The sequence below is a fragment of the Lonchura striata genome, chromosome 10, assembly GCF_050655825.1.
Source record: "Lonchura striata isolate lonStrDom1 chromosome 10, ASM5065582v1, whole genome shotgun sequence".
Taxonomy (NCBI): domain Eukaryota; kingdom Metazoa; phylum Chordata; class Aves; order Passeriformes; family Estrildidae; genus Lonchura; species Lonchura striata.
In genome coordinates this window covers 16139728-16161032 of record NC_140712.1, presented here as the reverse complement: position 1 = coordinate 16161032, position 21305 = coordinate 16139728, and the positions used below count along the sequence as shown (strand labels likewise).

General features: G+C 45.8%; 1 protein-coding gene and 1 long non-coding RNA gene across 3 annotated transcripts; one reads left to right on the top strand and one right to left on the bottom strand.

The window, feature by feature from the left end:
• Nucleotides 1-225: 225 nt before the first annotated feature.
• On the bottom strand, nt 226-4748 carry MEX3B (mex-3 RNA binding family member B). 2 transcript variants are annotated; one of them, XM_085588327.1, is made up of 3 exons: nt 4599-4748; nt 3902-4138; nt 226-2926 (listed from the first exon to the last, which is right to left on the bottom strand). In XM_085588327.1, the coding sequence occupies exons 2-3, from the start codon at nt 4134-4136 to the stop codon at nt 1512-1514; spliced, it is 1650 nt and encodes a 549-aa protein (XP_085444453.1). In that variant the 5' UTR covers nt 4137-4138; nt 4599-4748; the 3' UTR covers nt 226-1511. The 2 variants fall into 2 exon arrangements, with proteins under 2 accessions (XP_085444453.1, XP_021393257.1); XM_021537582.4 differs by having other exon boundaries at nt 3902-4732.
• A 783-nt stretch (nt 4749-5531) lies between these two features.
• Nucleotides 5532-17777, top strand: LOC116184000 (uncharacterized). Its single transcript, XR_004148720.3, has 3 exons — nt 5532-9932; nt 12609-12717; nt 14160-17777. It is a non-coding gene; the product is annotated as an uncharacterized LOC116184000 (long non-coding RNA).
• Nucleotides 17778-21305: the final 3528 nt, after the last annotated feature.

The window sequence follows — 21305 nt, the reverse complement described above, 5'->3', positions numbered from 1 at the left end:
AAAACCCCACCAATATAACACATCTTACAAAAAACTCAATTTTTTTTCATTAATAACATTTTATAAGGTATGATAGCTGGCAGGATTATTCTGGAAGCCTGTACCAGTTCCAGAAACATTAGCATGACACAGTTTAAACTACCAACATGTTTCACTGATACAAGCAGGAAACAAAAATTCCAGAAAAAACTCTCAGCAAATGAAATCAAATCACCACACAGAATACCTTTTTTTTCTGTAATATTTTATTTTATTTATATAGAAATACTTAAAAAAACATGAAGTAGCACCATTACTTAAGTTTTACTTTTATTATGTAGAACTTTAAATGTCAGAAAAATAAAACTCTTGATACAATTTCAAATCTTGTCTCAGCAAATATAATATTAGTATTTGACCATGAGGTTAAAGGCCCTTTATCATAAAATAAAATATACTTTGTTTTTAAACTTTGCTCAGTAAAGTACATTTAAGCTCAAGTAACGTCACCTACATATACATAAACAAGTGGTAAACAAATGTATTAAAATAGAAATACTAAAACTATAGTGGTGCAACAGAATTTTTGTAATTTCCACTGAATTCTATTTATACAAATGTTAGAAAGCTTCAACAGTTCCTTTTGACATATGTTTATACATTTCCATTTTTGTAATAATATAGAATAAAATATGCTTTATATCACTGAATAGAAAATATGCTGGGTGAAGCAGATTTAAAAGATTTTTTCTGAACCTATAAAATCTCCATCCCAACAGAATACTGTTCAAAGCATTACACATTTTATGGTTTGTAATTCCGTTCACAATTGTGTGATATTAAAATAATACAGTGTTCTTTGCCATAAGGCCATACTAAAATAAAAAAGATTTAACCCAGCTACAAAAAGTTCACTGAACTTAAATTAAAATACTTGTAAACATCTTTGCAATATGAAATATAATTTTTCAAGTCAAAAAAGAATAAAATACTTCAATCTGTATTAATGCAATTTATCTTTAAAACCTTTAAACGTTTTTAATATATATAAGAGATATGTTACAGTTTTGTTGGTTTTTTTTTTCTTTTTTTTTTCTTTTTTAAAGTCTGATAAAGCTGCAGTATCATGGTTTTTCACAGGAACTTCTTGCCCTCTCAAGAACATTCAGAAAAGTATCCACCCATAGATTTAATTATTTTGTAATAAGCATCCTAGAACTACCAGCACGTTTTACTAACAGTCCACACACCATTGTCATCATCATAAGCATCTTCTACTTTCAAATTTTTTTTCTGTTTTTTTTTTTTTTCTGTTTGTTTGTTTATAAAAAAAGGGGAGTTTTGGAAGCTTCGTATTAAAGTACAGTGTAAAAACTAGCCTAGCACTAGAATGGAGTCGTCCGTTATTATTTATAGCATGCACCCGCTGTCACACCACCCCCCAGCCCTCCCTCGGCCGCAGCCCGCGCCCCCCGGCGGGCGGCGGCCCCGGCCCCGCCGGCCGCTCCGGTCCGTGCCCCCCGGCCCGGCGCTCAGGAGAAGATGCGGATGGCCTGGGTGACGGCGCTGTGGCACACGGGGCACTGCGGCTCCGTCTTCTCGCAGATGCGGTTGGCGCACTCCATGCAGAAGAGGTTGTGGCCGCAGGGCACCAGCGCCGCGATCACCTCGCTCTCGAAGCACACCGAGCAGTCGCGGCTGCCCTTCCGCCGCACGCCAGAGGAGGAGCAGGAGGAGCTGGACGAGGAGCTGGAGGAGGAGGAGGAGGAGGCGGAGGAGTCGGAGGGCAGCCCGGGCAGGTGGGCGCCCAGCCCGTTGGCGTACAGCGGGTAGGAGGCGGCCAGCAGCCGCCCGCCGGGGTCGCTGCGCACCCGCCGCGCCAGCGGGTGCTCGGTGCCGGCCGCGCTGCCGTGCAGGGGCGGGGAGAGCCGCGCCGGGGGCGGGGCGGCGCCGCGCCGGGGGCCGCTCACCAGCAGCGCCAGGTTGGCATTGGCGGGCGCGGCGCCCGGGAAGGCGGCGGCGGCGGCGGGCGAGGGCGCGGGCGAGGGCGGCGCGGCGGGGCCGCGCTCGAACTGCGGCCAGAGGAGGGCGGCCCCGGGCGGCGGGGCGGGCGCCAGGTCGAAGCCGGGCGGCGAGTCGAAGGGCAGCTCGGAGCAGCAGTCCGGGGAGGAGAGGACGTCGCCGCCGCCCCCGCCGTACACGTAGCCGTTGGCGCTGTTGTTGTTGTTGTTGCCGTTGTGCGAGAAGCTCAGCGCCGGGCTCGGGGGGCTGTAGTCGGCCAGGCGGGCGCTGCCGCCCCCCCCGGTGCCGCCCCCGAAGTAGGAGTCGGTGGAGGCGCTGCCCAGCGAGCTGGAGCTGTCGTTCCGGTAGTTGCAGAAGGGCTTGCGGCCCGGGGTGGGGGTGATGCTGGGCGGCGTGGGCTTGCTCCAGAGGCTGCCCGTGCCGTTCAGCTCGAAGCCCACGTCCGTGCCGTTGGCGTGGAAGTCGTTCTCGTCCGTCAGCTCGATGATGCCGCCGGTGCGCATGGCGATGTGTGCCTCGATCTCCTCCCGGGCCCGGTCCACGTTCTCTGGCATGCCTGTCACCTCAAAGACCGGCTCCTTGTCCCGGCTCGGGGTCACGATGTACGTGTGCGTCTGCTGCTGGATGCGCTTGATGGTCGCCCCCTTGGGCCCCACGACCAAGCCCACCACGCGATAAGGCACCCGCACCTGGATGGTGGTTTGGCCGGGCAGGTTCGGGGGGCCGGGAACGGTGCCGTTCAGGGCTGTGTTCTTGTTCCGCGAGGCTCGGATCATGGAGAAGTGCTCGGCCGCAGAGATGATCTCCCTGCGGGCCATGGCCACATCTTCCTTTCTGCCCGTCACAACAAAGAGCGGCTCCTCCCCGCGAACCGGGGTCTTGATGTAGGTGTTGGTCTTTGCCCGCAGAGCTTTGATTTTACAACCTGGGAACGAGATGCGGAGATGGAGGGCGAAGGGGAGGGGGAGGAAGGGGAGGTGGTGGGGGAGAACCGGTTACAACCCATTGTTTGGGTGCAGCTAGGGAGGGGAAAAAAAAAAATACACACCCACCCGAAACACATTGCCCCCAACCCCAGGTGATCGCTGGCATCTCGTCCGGGAGCCTCGGTCACAGTGTAAAGAAATGTCAGCCCACAGCCCTGGCACACGCCCAAAGGCATCGTAAGTGGCCACCGGCACATCTGCCATGCAAACTGCCCCAAAACTACCAACGTGCAGTTCACAGGGTCGGTAATACAGGGGGAAAAAATTAAAAAAGAGAGCAAAAAAAAAAAAAAAAAAAAAAAAAAAAAAAAGGCGTGCAGGAAAACTGCACCACCATAAAATAAAATAAAATAAAATAAAATGCAAGCAGCTCTCACAAACCAACACACCCGCCAGTCCACATTCCTGCTCAGCACTTTCCTTTTGGAAAAATAAAATCAGTTCTTAAGGTGAGGAGCAGAGGCTGTACCGAATGAGCCATATTCCCCACTGCGGATGCTTTATTCCAACCCCATTGTTCCACTTCTCCACTCCATTTCTCTTCCTTAAAAATAATCCACGATTTCTAACTTTGGGGTGGTGGAGAGGGGAAAGCACCGAGGCTCCCATTTTCCTCCCGTTTCCTCTTGCAAATCTTAACTTTTGCGCCGGAGGAAAGGACAGATTTTTATTATTTTCCTGATTTTTCCCCCAACCCGGCAGCTGAAAGTGCATCCCGAAACTGATGCATAACACTCCTCGGAAACATCACGTCTGCCGCTGCACTTTCTTTGTCTGGGGGAAGCAGCCGGCACTGGCCACCACCGCACGGCTGCAGCGTTCCTGGGAATGGCCAGTGTCGCATCTGAGCCGCCCGCCCGGCAGCGCGGAGGGGAGACCCGCGCCCCCACAGCCCCTCGCATGCACGCACCCACCTTGTCTCCCCACTATCTCAGCGACATGTTCCGAGCTGGGCACCGGGACGCATTCAGTCATGTTCACGCTCTTTTTCCGAGGCTCGTTGTCGTAAATGGAGCCCGTCTCGTCGTTGTCCAGCCCCAGCAGGGAGAGCTGATCCAGGGCGATCTGAAGGGCTCTTTGGTCATCCAGGGTCTCTCCCCCGCCACCACCACCACCACCGCCGCCGCCGCCGCTCCCGTTCCTCTCCATGTCTGCAAAAAGCGAGCTGGGCATAGTCCCTGTGTGTGGTGCACCCTCCGCCTGCGCTCGGCTCAGTAGTAAGAGATCAGACACAAAGGAGAACCCAAGGCAGATGGCCAGCAGGAGAGAAGGGAAAGGAGGGTGGGCGACTGCTGGAGACCGGGGAATTGTTGCCTTTTGCTTGTATATTTTGTATCTTTTTTGCTTTTTTTTTTCCTCCTCTCAGTGCAATCCGGTTTATAAGATGTTCTCAGGACCCCCCCCACGACTCCCCCCCGAGGTTTTTTCGGTTGGCTTTTTTTTTTTTTCCTTTTTTTTTTTTTGTCGGCTGGGGGTGGGGTGGGGGGGGTGGGAAGAGGATAAGCGAGAGGAGCTCCGATGGCTTCCCCCCCTCGAGTTCCTCGCCGGCCACAATGCCAAGCGGCGGCAGCGTTTCTTTAAGGAGCCCCTCCCAGGCTCCACTCCACTCACTCAGCGTTTTTTTTTTCCTGCTCTCCCCTCCTCTGTCTGAGGCTCTGCTGCAGCCAGACGGCTCTGGAGAGGCGGGCGGGCGCGGGGCGGGGAGCGGGGGCCGCGCCGGGCGCCGCGGCGTAAGCGCCGCTCGCTGTCACCGCGCGCCGCCGCCGCGCGCCGCGATTGGCCGGGGCGGCGCGGAGGGGCCGGCGCTGCCCCCCCGGCCCGGCCCGGCCCGGCCCGGCCCCGCTCCGCTCTTTGTTGTCGGCCGCCGAACAATGCCGGGCCCCGGCCCGCCGGCCGCCGCTCCCCTCCCCGCCCCGCGCCCCCGAGCGCCCGCCGCCAGCCCCACCTGAGCGCCGGCGGAGGGGGCCGCGCTTGGGGTGCGTTTTTGCGGCGGGGGAGGGTGTTGCTTCGGGGTGCGCGGGGGTGCCCTTTGTGCGCCGTCGGGAGCGGCAGCGCCGCAGAGCCCCCGGCACCGCCCCCGCACCGGCCGCGGCCCCGCGCCGGCAGCGCCGCCGCCCCTTCACCGGCCCCGCGGGCGGCGGCCGCGGGCGCGCGGAACCCCCCGCCGGCTCCCGCGCGGCCCCGCCCGGCGCGCGCCCCGCGCCTGCGCGCCCCTCCCTCCCCCGGCGCGCGCAGTGCGCCCGCGCGGGGCCGCGGCCGGGGCGGAACGGGGCGGGGCCGGCCCTCAGCGCGCCCCGCCCGGGCCTCGGCCCGCCCCGCCCCGCCCGGGCCTCGGCCCGCCCCGCCCCGCCCGGGCCTCGGCCCGCCCCGCCCCGCCCGGGCCTCGGCCCGCCCCGCCCGGGCCGGCCCCGCGGCCCCCAGCCCGTGCTGCGGCGGCGGAGGCGCCTCCCGGCCCGCCCTGCGGGCGCTGCAGCCCCGGCGGGCGCGGGGTCACAGGCGGCGGGAGCCGCGGCCCCGCCCGGTGCGGGTGCCGGCCGTGGTTCGAGCGCAGCCGTGTCCCGGGCCGGAGCCGGCCGGGCCCGAGCGCCGGGACGCCCCGGCGCGGCTGCCCGCGTTCCGCAGGGCGGGAGCGCCTCCCGCGCGGCTGCTCCGCCGGAGTGTCACCAGCGCCTTACAGCGCCCGGCTAAAGCACTGAAAATAAATCGCCTCCGCTTCTGCCTTGGACCTTGTATGACCAAATGACTTTCTTTCACCTCTACCACCACAGGACCCTTCAGCCAGCAAAAGTGGGTTTTTTTGTCAAGTACTCTGTCACAAGGACCTCCCTTGATGGGAGGATTAGACATGAAAGTGCCCTCACTTTTGTCATAAAAACTTTTGTCATAAAAACGCCACCATCACATTTGTTTTCTCTGGCTCTTTTCTGTGCCTCTATAAGCATCCGTACTCAGTCCTTGCCAGCTGTCAGGTACAAGACTGTGATTTTTTCAGAGTAATCATATAATAAACAATTGTTCTCCAGTATCAGGTGTGACAGGGACAGACGTTTACAAGTGCACCCAGATCTGTTTAGCCAGCTGCCTGTACAAACAAGTGTAACAAGTCACAGGTAATTGTTTACATGCAGTGCTTATTGCAAATTACTGTCACTTCACCAGGATGTTTGAATGTTGTATAACAAAGCTCCAGTGGATTGTTTTCTAGCAAGGGTACACACTGGTGATGTGCTTTCCTAAGTGCTGAGCATGTCCCATCAACTAAGGAAACTGAAGTTTCTTATTTAAAAGATCACTTGTTCTACTTCCATAGGCAGCAATGCTGGTTTCCATAGGGTAAACAAGAGGTCACTTGTAAGTGCTTAAGGATCCATAAGCTTACAACAACAAAATAATACTCTTTGTTATTAAATAAAATAATTTTTTAAAACTTTGATTCTTTGCAATCTTTTTAATTCAATGAGTCTAAAATCTGTGAGACAGAACATCATTGTACTGATTTACCAGACAGGGGCAAGACAGAACAGAGATGAGATGAGATGAAGGAAAGACACATCAGTGTAGGGAATTAGTGTTGTTGGAGTCCAACAGTGAGAGTCATAAATACTGAAATGCAAAGATATGAAGAGAGTTGTTGGGTTGTGCTTGGATTTTACCTGTTCTTTGTTTTGTTTCTTCACCTGACTTGTCAATTTTTTTATTCCTTCCCCTTCCCACCCGATCTGCTTAAACAGATCACTGTACTGTTCTGAACAAGCAGAAAAAGGGAAACAAGTTATCTTCAGGTTTATGTTCCTCTATAGGAAAATTTCCCAAAGCAAGATTCCAGGCAGAGCTGGCTTTATTTTTAATGCAAAGCTAGAATCTCCAATTAAAAATGTTTAAAATGCATTTCAGAATGAGCACGGTACTTACAGGGAGTAGGGGGAGAAGAAGATCCATTTCTGGGAGACTAAGCCTGCACTGGTGTTCCAAGAGCCCCATGAATCCTGTGGAATGCTCCAACATCTCAAGCACTATTACTTTTTTACTATTTTGGAAGACATTTAAGAGCAAACTAGAGGGAATAATAACAATTAAAAAGTTATACTGGTGTACCTTAAAACCCCCATGCACCAAGAGCGCAGCCCGCGGGGAGCACAGCAGCCATGCAGCAGTATGTTCATATGGCAACAAGCAACCAGATTCGTACAAATCTACTCCCTCCACTAAATATTGCTTCACAATAACTTAATCAGGTCTAAATTAAAGTGTTATCTATCTACAGAACGCCTTTCGTTCCATAAAACCTTGAAACATGCACAGAATTAAACTCCATCTCTGGGGGAGAGACCAACCATCTACCTAGCAATTTACAGCAACTTAACAAAAGCAGGAAGGGAGGATATATTACAGGCAAATACAGGACTCGTTGCAGGAGGAGTGTAATTCTCAGTCCTTTTAGTTTCTCTCTGTTATCATTTCCCATTTGTGACAGAAGTAATAAAACTTCCTTCCTCCAACCTTTATTTAATTAAAGTGTAAGGTCTTTGGGGCAGTGAGCTTACTGTGTGTATATATACAGCACCTAGCATGAAGAGGTCGTGAATTCATCTCAGCCCTTTAAATACTCATCTAAATACAAAGTATTAACAATAATAAGAATAGGATATAATTTTCATTTAGAATAGATGAGTCTTCTGTTTTCAATTATCACAAAGAATAAATTACATGCATCTCAGGGAATAATTAAATTAAGGGTTAAGGGAAACTATTTCATAACAGAGACTTGTAATTCTGGGTTTTTTTGCACTTAATGACACTGCTGCCCACTCTTACAGCATTTACTCAAAATTCTTATTTGCCATAATATTACAAAATAATGTCCCAAATCCCACAGGCCAGCTCATCAGTTAGTGTAGGGGTATGGTTTAATCTGAGGCAGTGCATGTGATTACTGAGATAACATACCCAAATTAACCTTTTGCATGTGCAATTAGCAATCTGCAGACAAATGACAAGTTCCTTCGTTTCCTGTAATATGCAGCAATACACAAGCCAGATTTCCTATTGAATCCCATATTAACCTACATTCGGTGGCAGTGAAATCTCAGAGCACTGTGTCAGAATTTATCATCTTTCAATGATGTCAGCTCCACCTCTTGACAGTTCTAGATGAGATGTTTATAAACAACTCATCCATAATCTGACCAATTTCAGCTGAAAATGTTTATCATTTTTTCACCACTTGTCCCAGCCACTTTGAATGCTTTTACTAAGGGATGGGCCGAGCTCTCAAAACAGTATGGTTGTGTTAATAAGCGACAAGAAATGAAATGGAGATTGAGTAGTGAGTGGCTTTGTTGTGCCTCTCTGAGCTGGTAGGAGACTCAGGGACAGGGAAGCTGCAGAAGTGCCTTTTTCCCTTGTGATAAGGAATGTCACATCAAAAAATACAAAATGGGAAGATGATGTCTCCACATGCACTTTCATTCCCATAATTCCACACCTCTCCCTGCTACAAAATTCATTTGCAAAATATTTTTTTTTAAAACAAAGATCTTCTGGGACAAGTTGCGAAAAGCAATTTTGCTGCAAACCAGAAAAAGTCTTGCACCTTTAACAGTCACCATCAGTCTGTGAAAATGTTGATACAGTACTGTAAACCTGAATCAGTTCCTAGCAGCTTTACTACAGTGCTTGTTTCTGGTATAATAAAACAAAAAAGATTTTTGTAATAGGAATCACATAACTGCACTTCCTTCTATGCCTTTGCTGGTAGTGTCACATGAGTGATGAGCGTGTGCATGCATGGAGGGGATGAAGTGCCTTATAAGAATGCAGGTTTGTTTAACATGGATGATGGAAGGGAATTCAAAAAGCATAAAGATGCCTTTGTAATAAATCAGAACTAACCAGCCAGATCACCTGCCCACTTTAAGACTCCACCAGGGCTGTGAGTGGCCTCCTTCAGTTATTGTTCTGCCCTGCCTCTCGCTCTGAACCAGTGCATCTGAATTGAGTGGTGTTTAACAACTGCGCCAAGCAGAGCTCGAAATGAAAATCCCTTCTGCCTCTGCTTTGCTCTCTCACGACGTGTTTGGGTCCATCCTTCCCTGCCTGGCAGGGGAGCGCTCCGCCCGCGGGCTCGGAGCTCTTCCTTTGCAGCGCTCGGGGCTGCGGGGCACCGACCGCACTCGTGGGCACTGCCGGCTCCACCGGGGCTGCCTTAAACAGGAAAAAAGAAAACAAAAAAGAAGATTCATATCTGTATGTTTAAGCTGAGCTAGATAACTCATAGATCAGTGAGGTACCTCATAACCTTGAGTCTTTTTTAATAAGTTCTAATATCTGAAATAGTAAATTATAATTAAAATTTAATATAATTTTAATCTCTCAAATAGTTAACTATAATTATGGTCATAAAACATGTACAACCTTTGCTTCCTCTGTCCTCCATCCCTCACCTCCTACTCAGAGCTGTTACATGAAGAAAGAGAAAATAATTGTCCCTTTAATGGTAATTGTTTACAAACTCCTTTTCACAGAGGCTATGTTTATATACAATGCCTAGGCAAAAACCAGGCACAAACACAATAGTCATAATAAACGAGTGAATAATACATCCCTGACCATAATTCCAGTGCACTCCAACAAAAGAATATCTAATTCCTGTCACAGAATTGCCTTGTAGGTTGAAGTTCAGCATATAAATACACATGGGAAAAAGATTAGATTTTAATTGATAAGTATTAATCATCATTCACTGTTGTCTCTGCAGGAAGCCCTGTGTTAAAACATCTAGTTAATATGCAGTATAATGGATAACCTTGAGGCAGAAGCTCTTGCATCTGTCTCTATCCAAGAAAAAATGTCAACATCAGCCTTTGTTGTAGCAAAATACCCTGACATCTGAATGGAGTTGCTGCTGCTGGAAAATTGACTGTCCCCAGTGCAATCCTTCCTCAGGTGGGTCCAGTGCTTAACCTAGAGATGAGGCCAAATTAAAAATCTTTATCTGTGTGTACCTGTCCTTAGAAATATTTGAAATCTGGTCTGGGTCAGAATGCTGTGTTTGTGGTGCTTCTCCTCCTCTCTGAACAAACACATTTCTCATGTGATGCTCTCACTGCAACCACAAAGCATTAGCACTCACAAGAGCATCATTGAAGATACTCAGGCTGTTCATTGAGAACAAAGCCATTAATGATTAATACCATGGTAGGAGAAAATGTAGCAGTATTTCTTGGCAGCTGAAATGTGGCAATGTCTGTCCTACGTGCAAAAGACTCACAAATACCTTCAGCTCTTCTTACATAAAATCGTTCTTATGAACTCTGTGGGAAAGGGAATCAGACAAATCCCCCGAACTGAAGAGAAGGAGATTTTCACATGTAAAACTGGATATATACAATACATCTCTCTCTGACTGACCCAGCAGATGCAGAGATGCATTTACGTATCACAGGCATTACTGTCCCAGCAGATGCTATAAAGTTGTCGCTGACACAGACGCTTACTGTCCCCACAGATCTGTATTTTGGGAGGGAATTTTCGTACCACAGACACTACTGTCCCTACAGAACCACATCTGCTGGCCGAGTTATTGTCTGACATACTCCTTTGCCTCCAGCAGATGTGAGAGACTGCCAGGACAGCAGGCATTTCTGTCACAGCAAATCTCCATCTACAGGGAATTAAGCTGCAGCTTAAACTACTGTACTCCCTGAGCCCTTCATGTGGACAATACTGACAGGGAGGAGGCAGCATAAACCAATGAAAATTCCTAAATATGCCTAAATATGGCTGTGTTTGGGGATATGTCAGGAGCAGCAAAATAATTACTTGCATCCTCCTCCCATCCCTCCTTTAACAAGTATTCCTGCAGAGAAACATTCAAAGGAAAAAGTGTCTGACACCACTTTAGATATAATAGATTCAAAAAGGCAGAAGTCACTCATGACTACGAAGTTGACCACTTTAATGCCCGGTAACAGTGACCAAGTGCTAGGTAATTTCCATCTTGCTTTTGAACTGTAAATTTTCTGAGTTTCTAATTTATTAACACCAGAAGATTTGATCCCCAATTCTAGAGGCACAGAAATAAAGGGAAGGGCTTTGCTTTCAAATTCTTTAATTTGGACCTTCATCTTTTGAGAATCTGCATGACCTCCTGTCAGACTCAGGGTCCAATGGCAGCAGCAGCCATGGGATGCTTTGCTCCTCTGCAGCTCTTCTGCCAAGCAGAAACTCTCCAGACATAAGGAGGAAAATCCTGGGCCTGTGCTAAGACATTACTATGGCTAACTCTCCCTCTGGAGTGAACTCAGCCTAAGGGCCATACCAACACATGTACCTACATATAAATAATATGCATGGTATGTGAGCCTGGACTTGGGAGCTGTCTTGGGCCTTTTTTTGCCTGAGTATATTTGGTACCACAGTGAAAAACCCTCCCCTAATAATCTGCAGTAATGTAAATCCTACTGGAAGACACACCATCCAACTTTGTAATTCCCCCATGGGGAGTCTGGGCATTTATCTTTATCTGAAGCATCAAGAGCTGTCCATTGGCAAAGTCAGGACACACAAATTCCCAGGGTAATAATCTGATACAGCACAGCAAAACCTATATCCTTGGAGCAGATTGTGGGAAAGCATCAGGATTTTGGTTGCCCTGCCAAAGCAAACAAGATGTTTCAAGCCCCATCATCTGCTCTGCAGTTCACACCCTTCCAGTGCTATCTTTTTCAGATGCCACGCCACACTGGTTAGTGGCAATGCTGTTGTCATGTGTGACTCATTCCATTTTACTGGAAATTAGAAAACCACATGCTGCACTGAAGAACTGCTTATTTATGTAGTCGTACAATCCCAGAGAGAACTCATCCTGCCACTATTTGTATGCAGATTATTTCAGAATTTTGGAAACGCAGGTTTTTACCAGGGTTCATCCAGAGGACAGATTAATCAATAGCACACTGCTCTTTCCAGGGTCTGCTGTGCCCTTCATACTTTCAGTATGCCCCCCTGGAAATGCAAATGGTATTTTAGAACAGAGTACCTTCGTCATTACAGGATGTGTGGGAAGCAAAACAGAACACAGGGAGCAGTGGAATTGGAGGTGCCTTAGCACAAGTCTGTCACATATTTATTTCATCTTTAGGCAGGTGAATTTCACCCACAAGGAACAACACAATCTACTTGGTCTTGTTTGTTTCTTCTTTAATGGTTACCTTTATAAAGCCTCCTCAAATATTTCCTGAACACAACAAAATGCTACATTTAGTGATTAATGCTTAGTATGAGTGAGATGAACTGGCATATTCAGGATAACAAAAAATTGCAGATGTCAACAGTGCATTCTTTCTGTGGATGAAGAATTACTGGATAAAAACATGAATGCTTTTAACCAATATTTCATGGTGACAACAAATCAAACTGGATAATTCTGAGTTCTGAAGCACAGGTCTGGAATTAGACGTGATTCAAAGAACAATTTCCTATATTATGAGTTTTTCTAGTCTATATATAATTTGTGTTGCCAAAGCAGCAGCACTAGGATCAAAAACTAGATTTGATTGTGTGTTGACAGGCAAAGGTTCTAGAAATTCCTAAATTAAGAGATTGCATTATCTTTTACAGGTAGAGATAAACCCAGTCTTATCTTTAGATGAAGAAACTGTTAAGAAGTTTCAGGCACCGGACATTTATGAAGAAAGAAAATAGAAATGTGATCCATTCTTTTTTAAAGGTTAGCATAGCTTAAACATTCCTGAAAATATTTATTATCATAACAGACTAGACCTGCTGAAATGTTCTCATTTAGGATTTGGTCTTTGATATTCTCAGAAATTCTGTTCACTTCATCAAATGGTTGCAATGAAAAGCAGAATTTAGCAAAAAAAGGGAAAAGACACAAAGTAGTTAAAGGCCATTTGGAAAAAAACATTTGCTTTTAATGTTACTGACTACCCCTCAGGACCAGATTAGAGTTCTGTTATGTTTTAAAGCATTGCTTCGAAGCTTGCTGGTAGTGTCAGACAATTTGAATAGATCTCCATTTTAATTTCCAATCTAGCAATATGGAACAGCTGCCATAACTTTGTGCAACGTGGCAAATTCGACATTCTCATCCCTCAAATGACAATCATCAAGAAGGGACTCTGAAAAAAGCATAAAATGCTTCCATTTTTACTGCCTTTTAGTAATTCCCAGTCAAAATTGTACTTTAGATAAAGAACCCAAACCCTCAATTGTACTTTTAACTTGCACTGTCTACACCAGGAAGCAAAGGTCTCTGGTGGAAGTTGATAGGATTTCTAGAACTATTTTTCCTTCTTCCAGCCAGTGAGCTGGAGGTTTGTCCACATCCTTCTGACCTGCACATATTCAGTGTTGAAGGCTCCCCAGTCAGGATTTTCCCCACAGCTGTAGTGGGAAGTTGTAATGGAAGAAGTCCCAGTCCAGCCTCCCCACATCTGCCTTGTCAAAGCCCCCAGCTTCTACAGCTCTTGCAGCTGGAGTGAGAGTGTGAACTGAAGCGTGTCACCTTCATGCTTTTCCTGCTTCCCAGCAGAAAGAAAATGTTGAAAAGAAGATGGAAATAACAATTCTCAAGGTCTTTTTTTCTGTTTTTTTTCAGACCATGTTAACTCAAGAGGGAAAACTGAACCAGAGGGAAAGCACTTTGAGAGTCAGATGAAAATCCTTAGCATTGGGCCCAGTCTGGGACTGCCTAGACCAGGACAAAGACAGTTCAGCCACAGTCAGGGGAATTTGTGATTTTGGGATATGTGCTCTAAGCACAAGCCCCTGTTACATGTAGTTTGAGAAAGATTATCTCTTTAGAGTACCAAAGCATGGATGTATTGGTCTTATTCTAGGAACAATGTCCCATCTAGCTCTCATTCTGTATTCATTCATAGATTGCATACTGTGTGCACTCAGGTAAAGCTGCCTTCCACTCCTCTCCTTCATTCCAAATAGAAAACTCAAAGGAGTTTTGAGACCTATCACCACACATAGTGCTGTCACCAGTGCAACCAGTAAGAAGAAATAGAATTATTCGGGGTTCAGAGACCCTGTTGCTCCAGGGTGGACTATTTGTTTCTATAAAAATAAAACACAATTTAAAATTCTCTGGCATGTCTGATTTCAGTTGCTAAATTAACATCTCTATTCTTGTTTCTGCAGCGCTTCTCTACTACCGAGTTTGTGGTTTCTTGCCTTCCACATGATACAACCAGCTTCCGACCCTGAGATTTCCTCCCTTCAATCTACATTTCTCATGAAACTCAATCTCCAAGCCTGAAACCAACTCTCACTAATCTGTTGTCTGTTATCAGTATACTCACAGGTATATTTATAAACTAGGGAGGACATACATGTGGGTAGTATGCACATCTCTCACTTGAGTTTGCCTCTGGCAGTTGCCATTGAAACCACTGAAAGCAGAACAGAAATATTAAGCTCAGCATTTTCCAAATGGGCTCCAGCTTTGGATGGCTTACTTGATATCATTCACTTCCAGTCAATAAAAATTATTTCTTCACACAATCAGATTTTATCCCACCTTTTACACAGACAACTTAGATCTCAAGGGAGCAGCTTAAGGAGAGATAACGCACAAAGGCAAACAGGACAGGTTAACTACATTTCACCTCTGTCCTGCTTGTACATGGCTGTAAACTTGTGTGATCACCTCCAACACCTATTTCTATCACTTTGCATTTTCTCTCATTACTGGATATAAGCATTACTTTGAGACAAAAAAAAACCCCAAAAAACCCAAAAACAACAATAACAAAACAAAACAAAAAGAACAAAAAAACCCCAAACCAAACAAAACATAAAGAAGTGAATATAAAACAAGCTGCAATAAAGTGGAACCAGGACTCATTTAGAGATGAAAGCTTTCTGATTTGGAGGTTTGGCCATGAGTATGCCCAAGCCTTCCTCTACACACAGGACAACCACAGCTCCCTAAGCTCAGTGGGGATCTGTGTGACCTCAGACACAGATCTCGTCTGCACAGCTCCTCTGGGATCACCAGTTCTGCTCCTGGGAAGGGCCCAGTACTGATCCATTCCTTACATTCACTGCAATTCCTGCCAGTGCAGCTCGTGGACACTGGTGGCACGAACACAGCAACTTCACCTGGCAATAAGCAGTTTCTCTCTCAGCCTGAGTGCATGCCAAGAACAGCCTAATCTGCTCAAGAAATTATAAGCCATGCAGCTATTTGCACTGAAACCCCTGCAGAAACAGCCCTCCCCCACTTCCTTCTCTGCTAGCTTGCTCTAACAGCAAGCAGACATAAGTGAAAGGAAAAACAATGAGAAAGGAAACTTGGGAGGGACAGGTTAGAAGCAGAAGGAAGAAGCAAAAGGTCTGACTCTGCAGACCGTATTCATGATGAAAAGCATTCGCACAAATAACCTAATTGCATTCTCTGGGACTGCTGGGCTGAGTAAAAGTGCTGCAAGTGCAAGCAACAATTGCAGAGGCAGGAAACAAGTAGGAAAAGAAAGAAAAAGGAAGCCTCACATGAATCAGACACCTGCACAGAGGAGAGCAGTCTCACACACCCCAGGAAAAACAAATCAACCAAAACACTCACTGCCTTTGAGTTACTGCAGAAATATTTATAGCGCCTTTCCCGACCTCTGCCTTGCTTCCTGGCAGGCAACACCACAGAAAGAATCTTTACCACTGGCATCCCCTTCTTCTGCCAAACAAGAAAGCAGTCCCTTCCCAGAGCTCTGCAAAGGCAGGGAAAGAGAGCAGACAGGCTGCAGGAGTGGTCTGGTCTTCACCTGGGGAAGGACGAGTGTCAATCCAGGCACACACTCACAGAGGGAGTGTGGGCATCTCTCCCTGTGTGATGAACTGGGAGAACAGCACTGATTTTGCATTTTGCTCTCAGCAAGGAATAACACAGGAAGTGACAACAAGGAAGTGATGGGTTCCAACAAAACCCCTCATCTTTTCTAAATGGTCACTTCTTTCCTTTCCCTACAAAGCACCATGAGGCACTGAAGAGAATCTGATGTCCAGTAACTGAACTGCTCCTTTTCCAGTGAGCTCTTTCAGGAATTCTCAAGATACCTTCTATGAAAGAGCAATTCTAAAATTATAAATCACTAAAATAATGCATTTATTTATCAAAAGCTTTTCTCTTAAAATGAAATACTAGAGAGCAATCCAATCATTCCGATGAAGACATGCATTTGAATTCTCTGGGCTCACACTAATTGGCACTTTTCAAAATGTTTCCAGTTAGGTTTGTCCATAAGTGTAAAAAGGAAAATCAAAATATGTCTCTCTGAGATGGGCTGATGTTTGTGAAACAGAACTATCAAATCAGGGAAACCAGGGACTAAATTCAAAGCAATGATGGTTTGAGATCATACATTAAAGATGACAGGATCTTTCTAAGTCACCTCAATCATGAAACACTTGCAGTAATAAGTCACAAACTTATCTGAAAAATACACACTACCACCTACTGGCAATTATTCATATGTGTTATTTACATACTGATAAGTGGCAACAATATGTGCACATTTGATTTGCATGAACTCTGCTAGAACAAAGATCATTCTTCATCTTTACAATTACTAGACTTGAAGAAAAATATAATCCTGTGGATGTAGTTCCCACAGCATGTGACTAGTTATTGTTTTCTTTTAATAAGAACTTAAACCAGAATAGCTGTTTAATGAAACACTTCCCATTTAAGGTGGTTGTTTTTGCCAGTAATGGAATATGGGGGGTTTTTAGCTCATCCATAAGTTGGTAACATGGTCCCACCAGGCTTACAGATCTTCCCATTTCACACCCACTGTCCTGGAAATGGGGCATTAATTATTAGAGTGGTGGTATGGGACCAGGGAGGAAACCTGGGGCAAGTGCTGCTCCTGGATACAAGCCCTCTTCTGCCCCAGTCACACAGCAGCCTGGGAAAAGGAGGACCATGGCTGGATTGAGGAGCTAACACCAAGGAAAGATGACACTCTGAAACATCTTTTTCTCGAGTGATTTCTTGCCTTGTGCAGCAGTCCTCACCTTCTTGCCTTAAATTCCACAGTAATGCCACAGAAACATTCTGGAGGTAGAAGTGCTGTGATTTATATGCCAGATTTATAAGATTTATGTGTTAGTTAAAGGCCCTTGTGTGCACACCACACACATCACCTTGGCTGAGCTGCAGCAATGTTTTTCACCTCCATGCTCTCAGTGGAGATCTCTACATGACTGCTGAGGTGGTGCTGCTGTGGATGATGCCTAATTTTGGACATCATTCAGAATATAAAGTTGATGCTGGGACTATGTCAATGTGCAGCCTGACTAAGCCCTCACCTCACCAAAAAGAAAATGTGCCAGGAAAGCCAGGCCTGACCCCACTGAGTCACACTCCAGCCTGCTGTGCACTTGATCTCAGTCCTGCTGCTCTCAATTCTTGCATGAGATCAGCTTCCAGAGAGGATTTTGGTACGTAGGTGGCAATGTCAGAAAGACTGTCTGGCCCTGATGTAAAGGCTCCCTGAAGGCCAAAGATGGAGATTGAGAAGAATTGTCCCTGCAGTTCTAAGAGCACCTGTCCACACAACACCAGGTTAAACCCCAGACAATGCCTACTCAGATGTCAAACCAGCAATGGGAGAAGCTCGTTGCCAGCTGTTGCAGCCCTGCAGGAAAACCACATTTTCAGCATCTTAGACATAAACCATTCCATCCATCCTACAATGGCATTGTAGGCATATAAATAAATCAGCATTTTGAAATTAATAAACTTTTATGCATGTACAATTAATGCAATTTATAGTTTAATTAGATTTTTTTAAACCTGAGTTGATTTTCAATTTTTTTTTTGTTAGCTGAATCTTAATTATACACCATGTTTCCTGCTGGCAAGTATCAGACTAGCTCAAGACAGGCCTTCAGATATGCTGTGCTAATGCCTGACACTCAGAACAGACACTTTCCGTTCTCTTCAATATATGCATTGCAAGTAGTATTTTAATTGGGCTCCCAATTCAGAAGACTGGAATGAGCTCGTGAGTCATTTTTACAAGTTGACTCACATGCTACAAAACTGAAGAATTTGGTGCAGGGGAAAAGAAAAATCAGAGGCTGGGTTTGTGGATTTCTGCACATCCCTGTCGTGGGGAAAAGGGTGAGTTTGTCCCTAGCACCCAGCTGCAGCAGCACAGGGGCTCAGCAAGTGCATCTGTAACTGCTGAAGGAAGGATGCTCTTGGGAGGCTTTTGTTTCACGAAAGCTGTGATCAAGAGATTATATAAAGTATTATAATTTTGAGATCCTCTTCCTTTTGGAGAAAGGACCAGTCCCAGCATCACAGGATGCCTGGTTTCAGGGTGTTTCAGTGATTGCATTTCAGCAGTTCCTTTTCAAGCCTGGGCAACATAGAGACAACAGGGAGAGGGCTCCTCCTCTCCCTTAAATGCCAACTCTGCATCTCCAATCTCAAACTGGAGACAGAGTTGGATTAAGTTCTTTTCTCCCTGCACATCACCAAAGAAATGTCCCACAGCTCCCACTATATCCATGTGAAAACCCTGATGTCTTCCTACTGCACTGCCTGCACTGCTTGTGTAACCTCAGAGCTTCAAACCATTTGCATGGGTGCAAGGGATGGGAACTCAGTCAGAACAAGGCAAGTGGCATCAAACCTATCCTTCTTTTAGCTATGTTACCTCAAAAACTGGTAAACCCCATATTTATTCACTAAAGCAAGGAAGTGTGAACTGCAATACACAGAAACTGCAAGAAAATCCTTTTCTTTATACTGAGGAAAAGGCTTTTTTGACCTGTCACTTTGCCTGTCATAACCACATTTTAACATTTTTCTTTCCTTATCTTTAGAGGAATCTATACAATACACAAATGAAAGGCAAATTCAGAGAAGGCAGAAAATGCCTGGGTGTTTTTCATTGTCCTGAGGACAAATGCCAGAGCCCTTCTGGGACATTCAGAACATCTACTCACTGTATCTTATTCAAGGGAAAAGCCATCTGTCAACAAACTAATCACTGGACAGATTCAGAGACAAGTGAAAATAAAAAGCCAACACAAACATGCAGATGAGGTTCCAGTCAGCAACTAGCCACAGAAAACAAACAAATCCCATCCACAAAGCCTGGCATTTGGGCCCAGCCATTTTTCACTGAAGTCAAAACTGGGGAGGGAATAATGCAAAGTGATCTCCAAACAGGAACTTTCAAATCAATCAATATGACTGTGGAAAGATGGGTATGAACCAAACCTGGACCCATACCTTACCTACATAAGCCGTAACAGCAGCAGAACAGAGTATGAACATAACAACTGAGCTCCTACTACATTATTAACAGTATTAAAAGCCTTAATATTTAAACATTCAGTGATACTGAACAATTTGAGTCTAAGCTCATGGTGACTGCAGCCTTCATTTTTGATCAGAAACACACTACCCCAAGGGAAGGGCTCCAAGTGACTAATGTTCCTAGTGGCCAGGATTCTATCAAGTGCAAAGTGAAGCATCTGCCTGATGTGTGGGCCCAACTCTCATATTTTTTCATGAGTGTCTTCTATGACAAGGGACTTTCATGATATGTGGACTAAGATCTTTGCCAGTCTTCCTCTTGCAAAATGCAAGCCCTCTCCTGGGTCACCACAAGTGCACTTTCCTCAAGCACAAAGGCACAAAGAACACTGCAAAGGAGTTCCTTGATGTTAAAGCCCTGTTGTTCCTTTATTTTCTAAGCATCACTTCAGGATGTGCATGCTTCTGCAACAAGTTTGCTTGTGCATTGGTGAAAAAGAGTGAACAGCACAGGAAAACTGGGATATTTCAGATCATTAGTGTGTGCCATGTTAGATAAACAAGTGAGTTTGACTTCAGTTTCAGCAACATGAAACATGAAAGAAGTTCAGCTTAGCACTAGCTGAAATCAACCTGAAGGAGGCTGAACTTCTGAGAGCTAAAATCATAATTGCTTCCTTAAAGGCATCACTTGAATAAAATTAAATGCATTTCTCCAAAAGCTTCACTAGCATAGCAACTGATTGGCCCTTGAGGATTCCTATAGATACTTGTCATTCAGCATGAAATCAGGTCAGCAGCTAAAATTAAACACCCACCTCTCCCCTGCACCGCATGTGGAGTCATCGCTTTTGGTATTGCTCAGCCTCTGCCTCCCCAAATGGGCTCATTCTTACCACAAGCTTAAAGGCTGTCTTATCAAGGAGCACTGATGGATACAGTCATTCCTGCTCCCAGATGAAACTGTTGGGAATCAGGCTCGCAGTCCCTTTGACTCCATCTGCATTGATTAGCTCTCGGGCAGCCTGCCAAGGCTCTGTGCTGCCTCTCACCCTCGCCTCTGTTAATCTGCCTCAGCGAGGCCTGCAAGCCCTACATAAACTGCAATTTCTCTTCATTAGTGTGATTCTGCCTGCATGAATCTGATAACATATGGGATATTATCATAAAACAGCCTATTTCACCAATTCATTTTCTCCTTTATGAAGATTATGAATGTACTGCAAGTGCATAGGCAGGATGGAACAGAGGAGTCTACTGTACAGTTTAGCTTTGATTCAGTTTCTAAAATGCAGATAGCCTTCCTTTTAAATTCACATTTCCCAATAATCCTGTGTTAATATATTACAAAAACTGCTGACTCTCTCTCCCTGACTTTCTCTAGTTCATTATGGCTGATCCACACTCCGTGTCACTTGCCTGGATTGAGACTTTAACGATGAACAGAGCTAGCAGATGCCACACAATGGAAAAAATGGGAGCTACAGTAACTGTTTAGTCAACCCTAATCACTGCCACAGTCTGACTAAGCATGAACATGAAACATGATCACAGTTTGACTATGGATTATGTAATTTCAAACATATGCTTTATGCCCCCTCACTTCCTGCCTGTTTCAGATAACGCCAGTCTGTTGGAACGGGCACTTTCTGCACAGCTGAATGAGCACTTTGTCTGGGAATGACACAGATGCAGGTAGATTCCTACCTGTTTCTGAGATTTATTAATTAGCACGTGTCCCCATTTAATGAAGTCTGCATGCCCTCTGCTGGTACATGCATGCACTCCTAGGAACATCAGCACTCATAAATGGAATAGTCTTACAGAGAGAGCTGCTGTTGCCCCTTGGACAACGTGTGTGTGCCTGTCCTGGTGTGCTTACACATGCAATATATAATGAAGTGAAATTAAAATTCCCTTTTATTCTAAACTACACAGTTGTTTTGCCCTTGAAGCAGTTAGGATGCTTTATGCCTCTGTTTAGAGGGCATTTTCTGCTAAAAGGTACCATT

Coding starts and splice junctions, on each gene's coding strand:
- MEX3B (XM_021537582.4), bottom strand. CDS start 4,160: ATGCCCAGCTCGCTTTTTGCAGACATGGAGAGGAACGGGAGCGGCGGC. Junction 2,927..3,901: donor TGAGATAGTGGGGAGACAAG/GTGGGTGCGTGC, acceptor TCTCGTTCCCAG/GTTGTAAAATCAAAGCTCTG.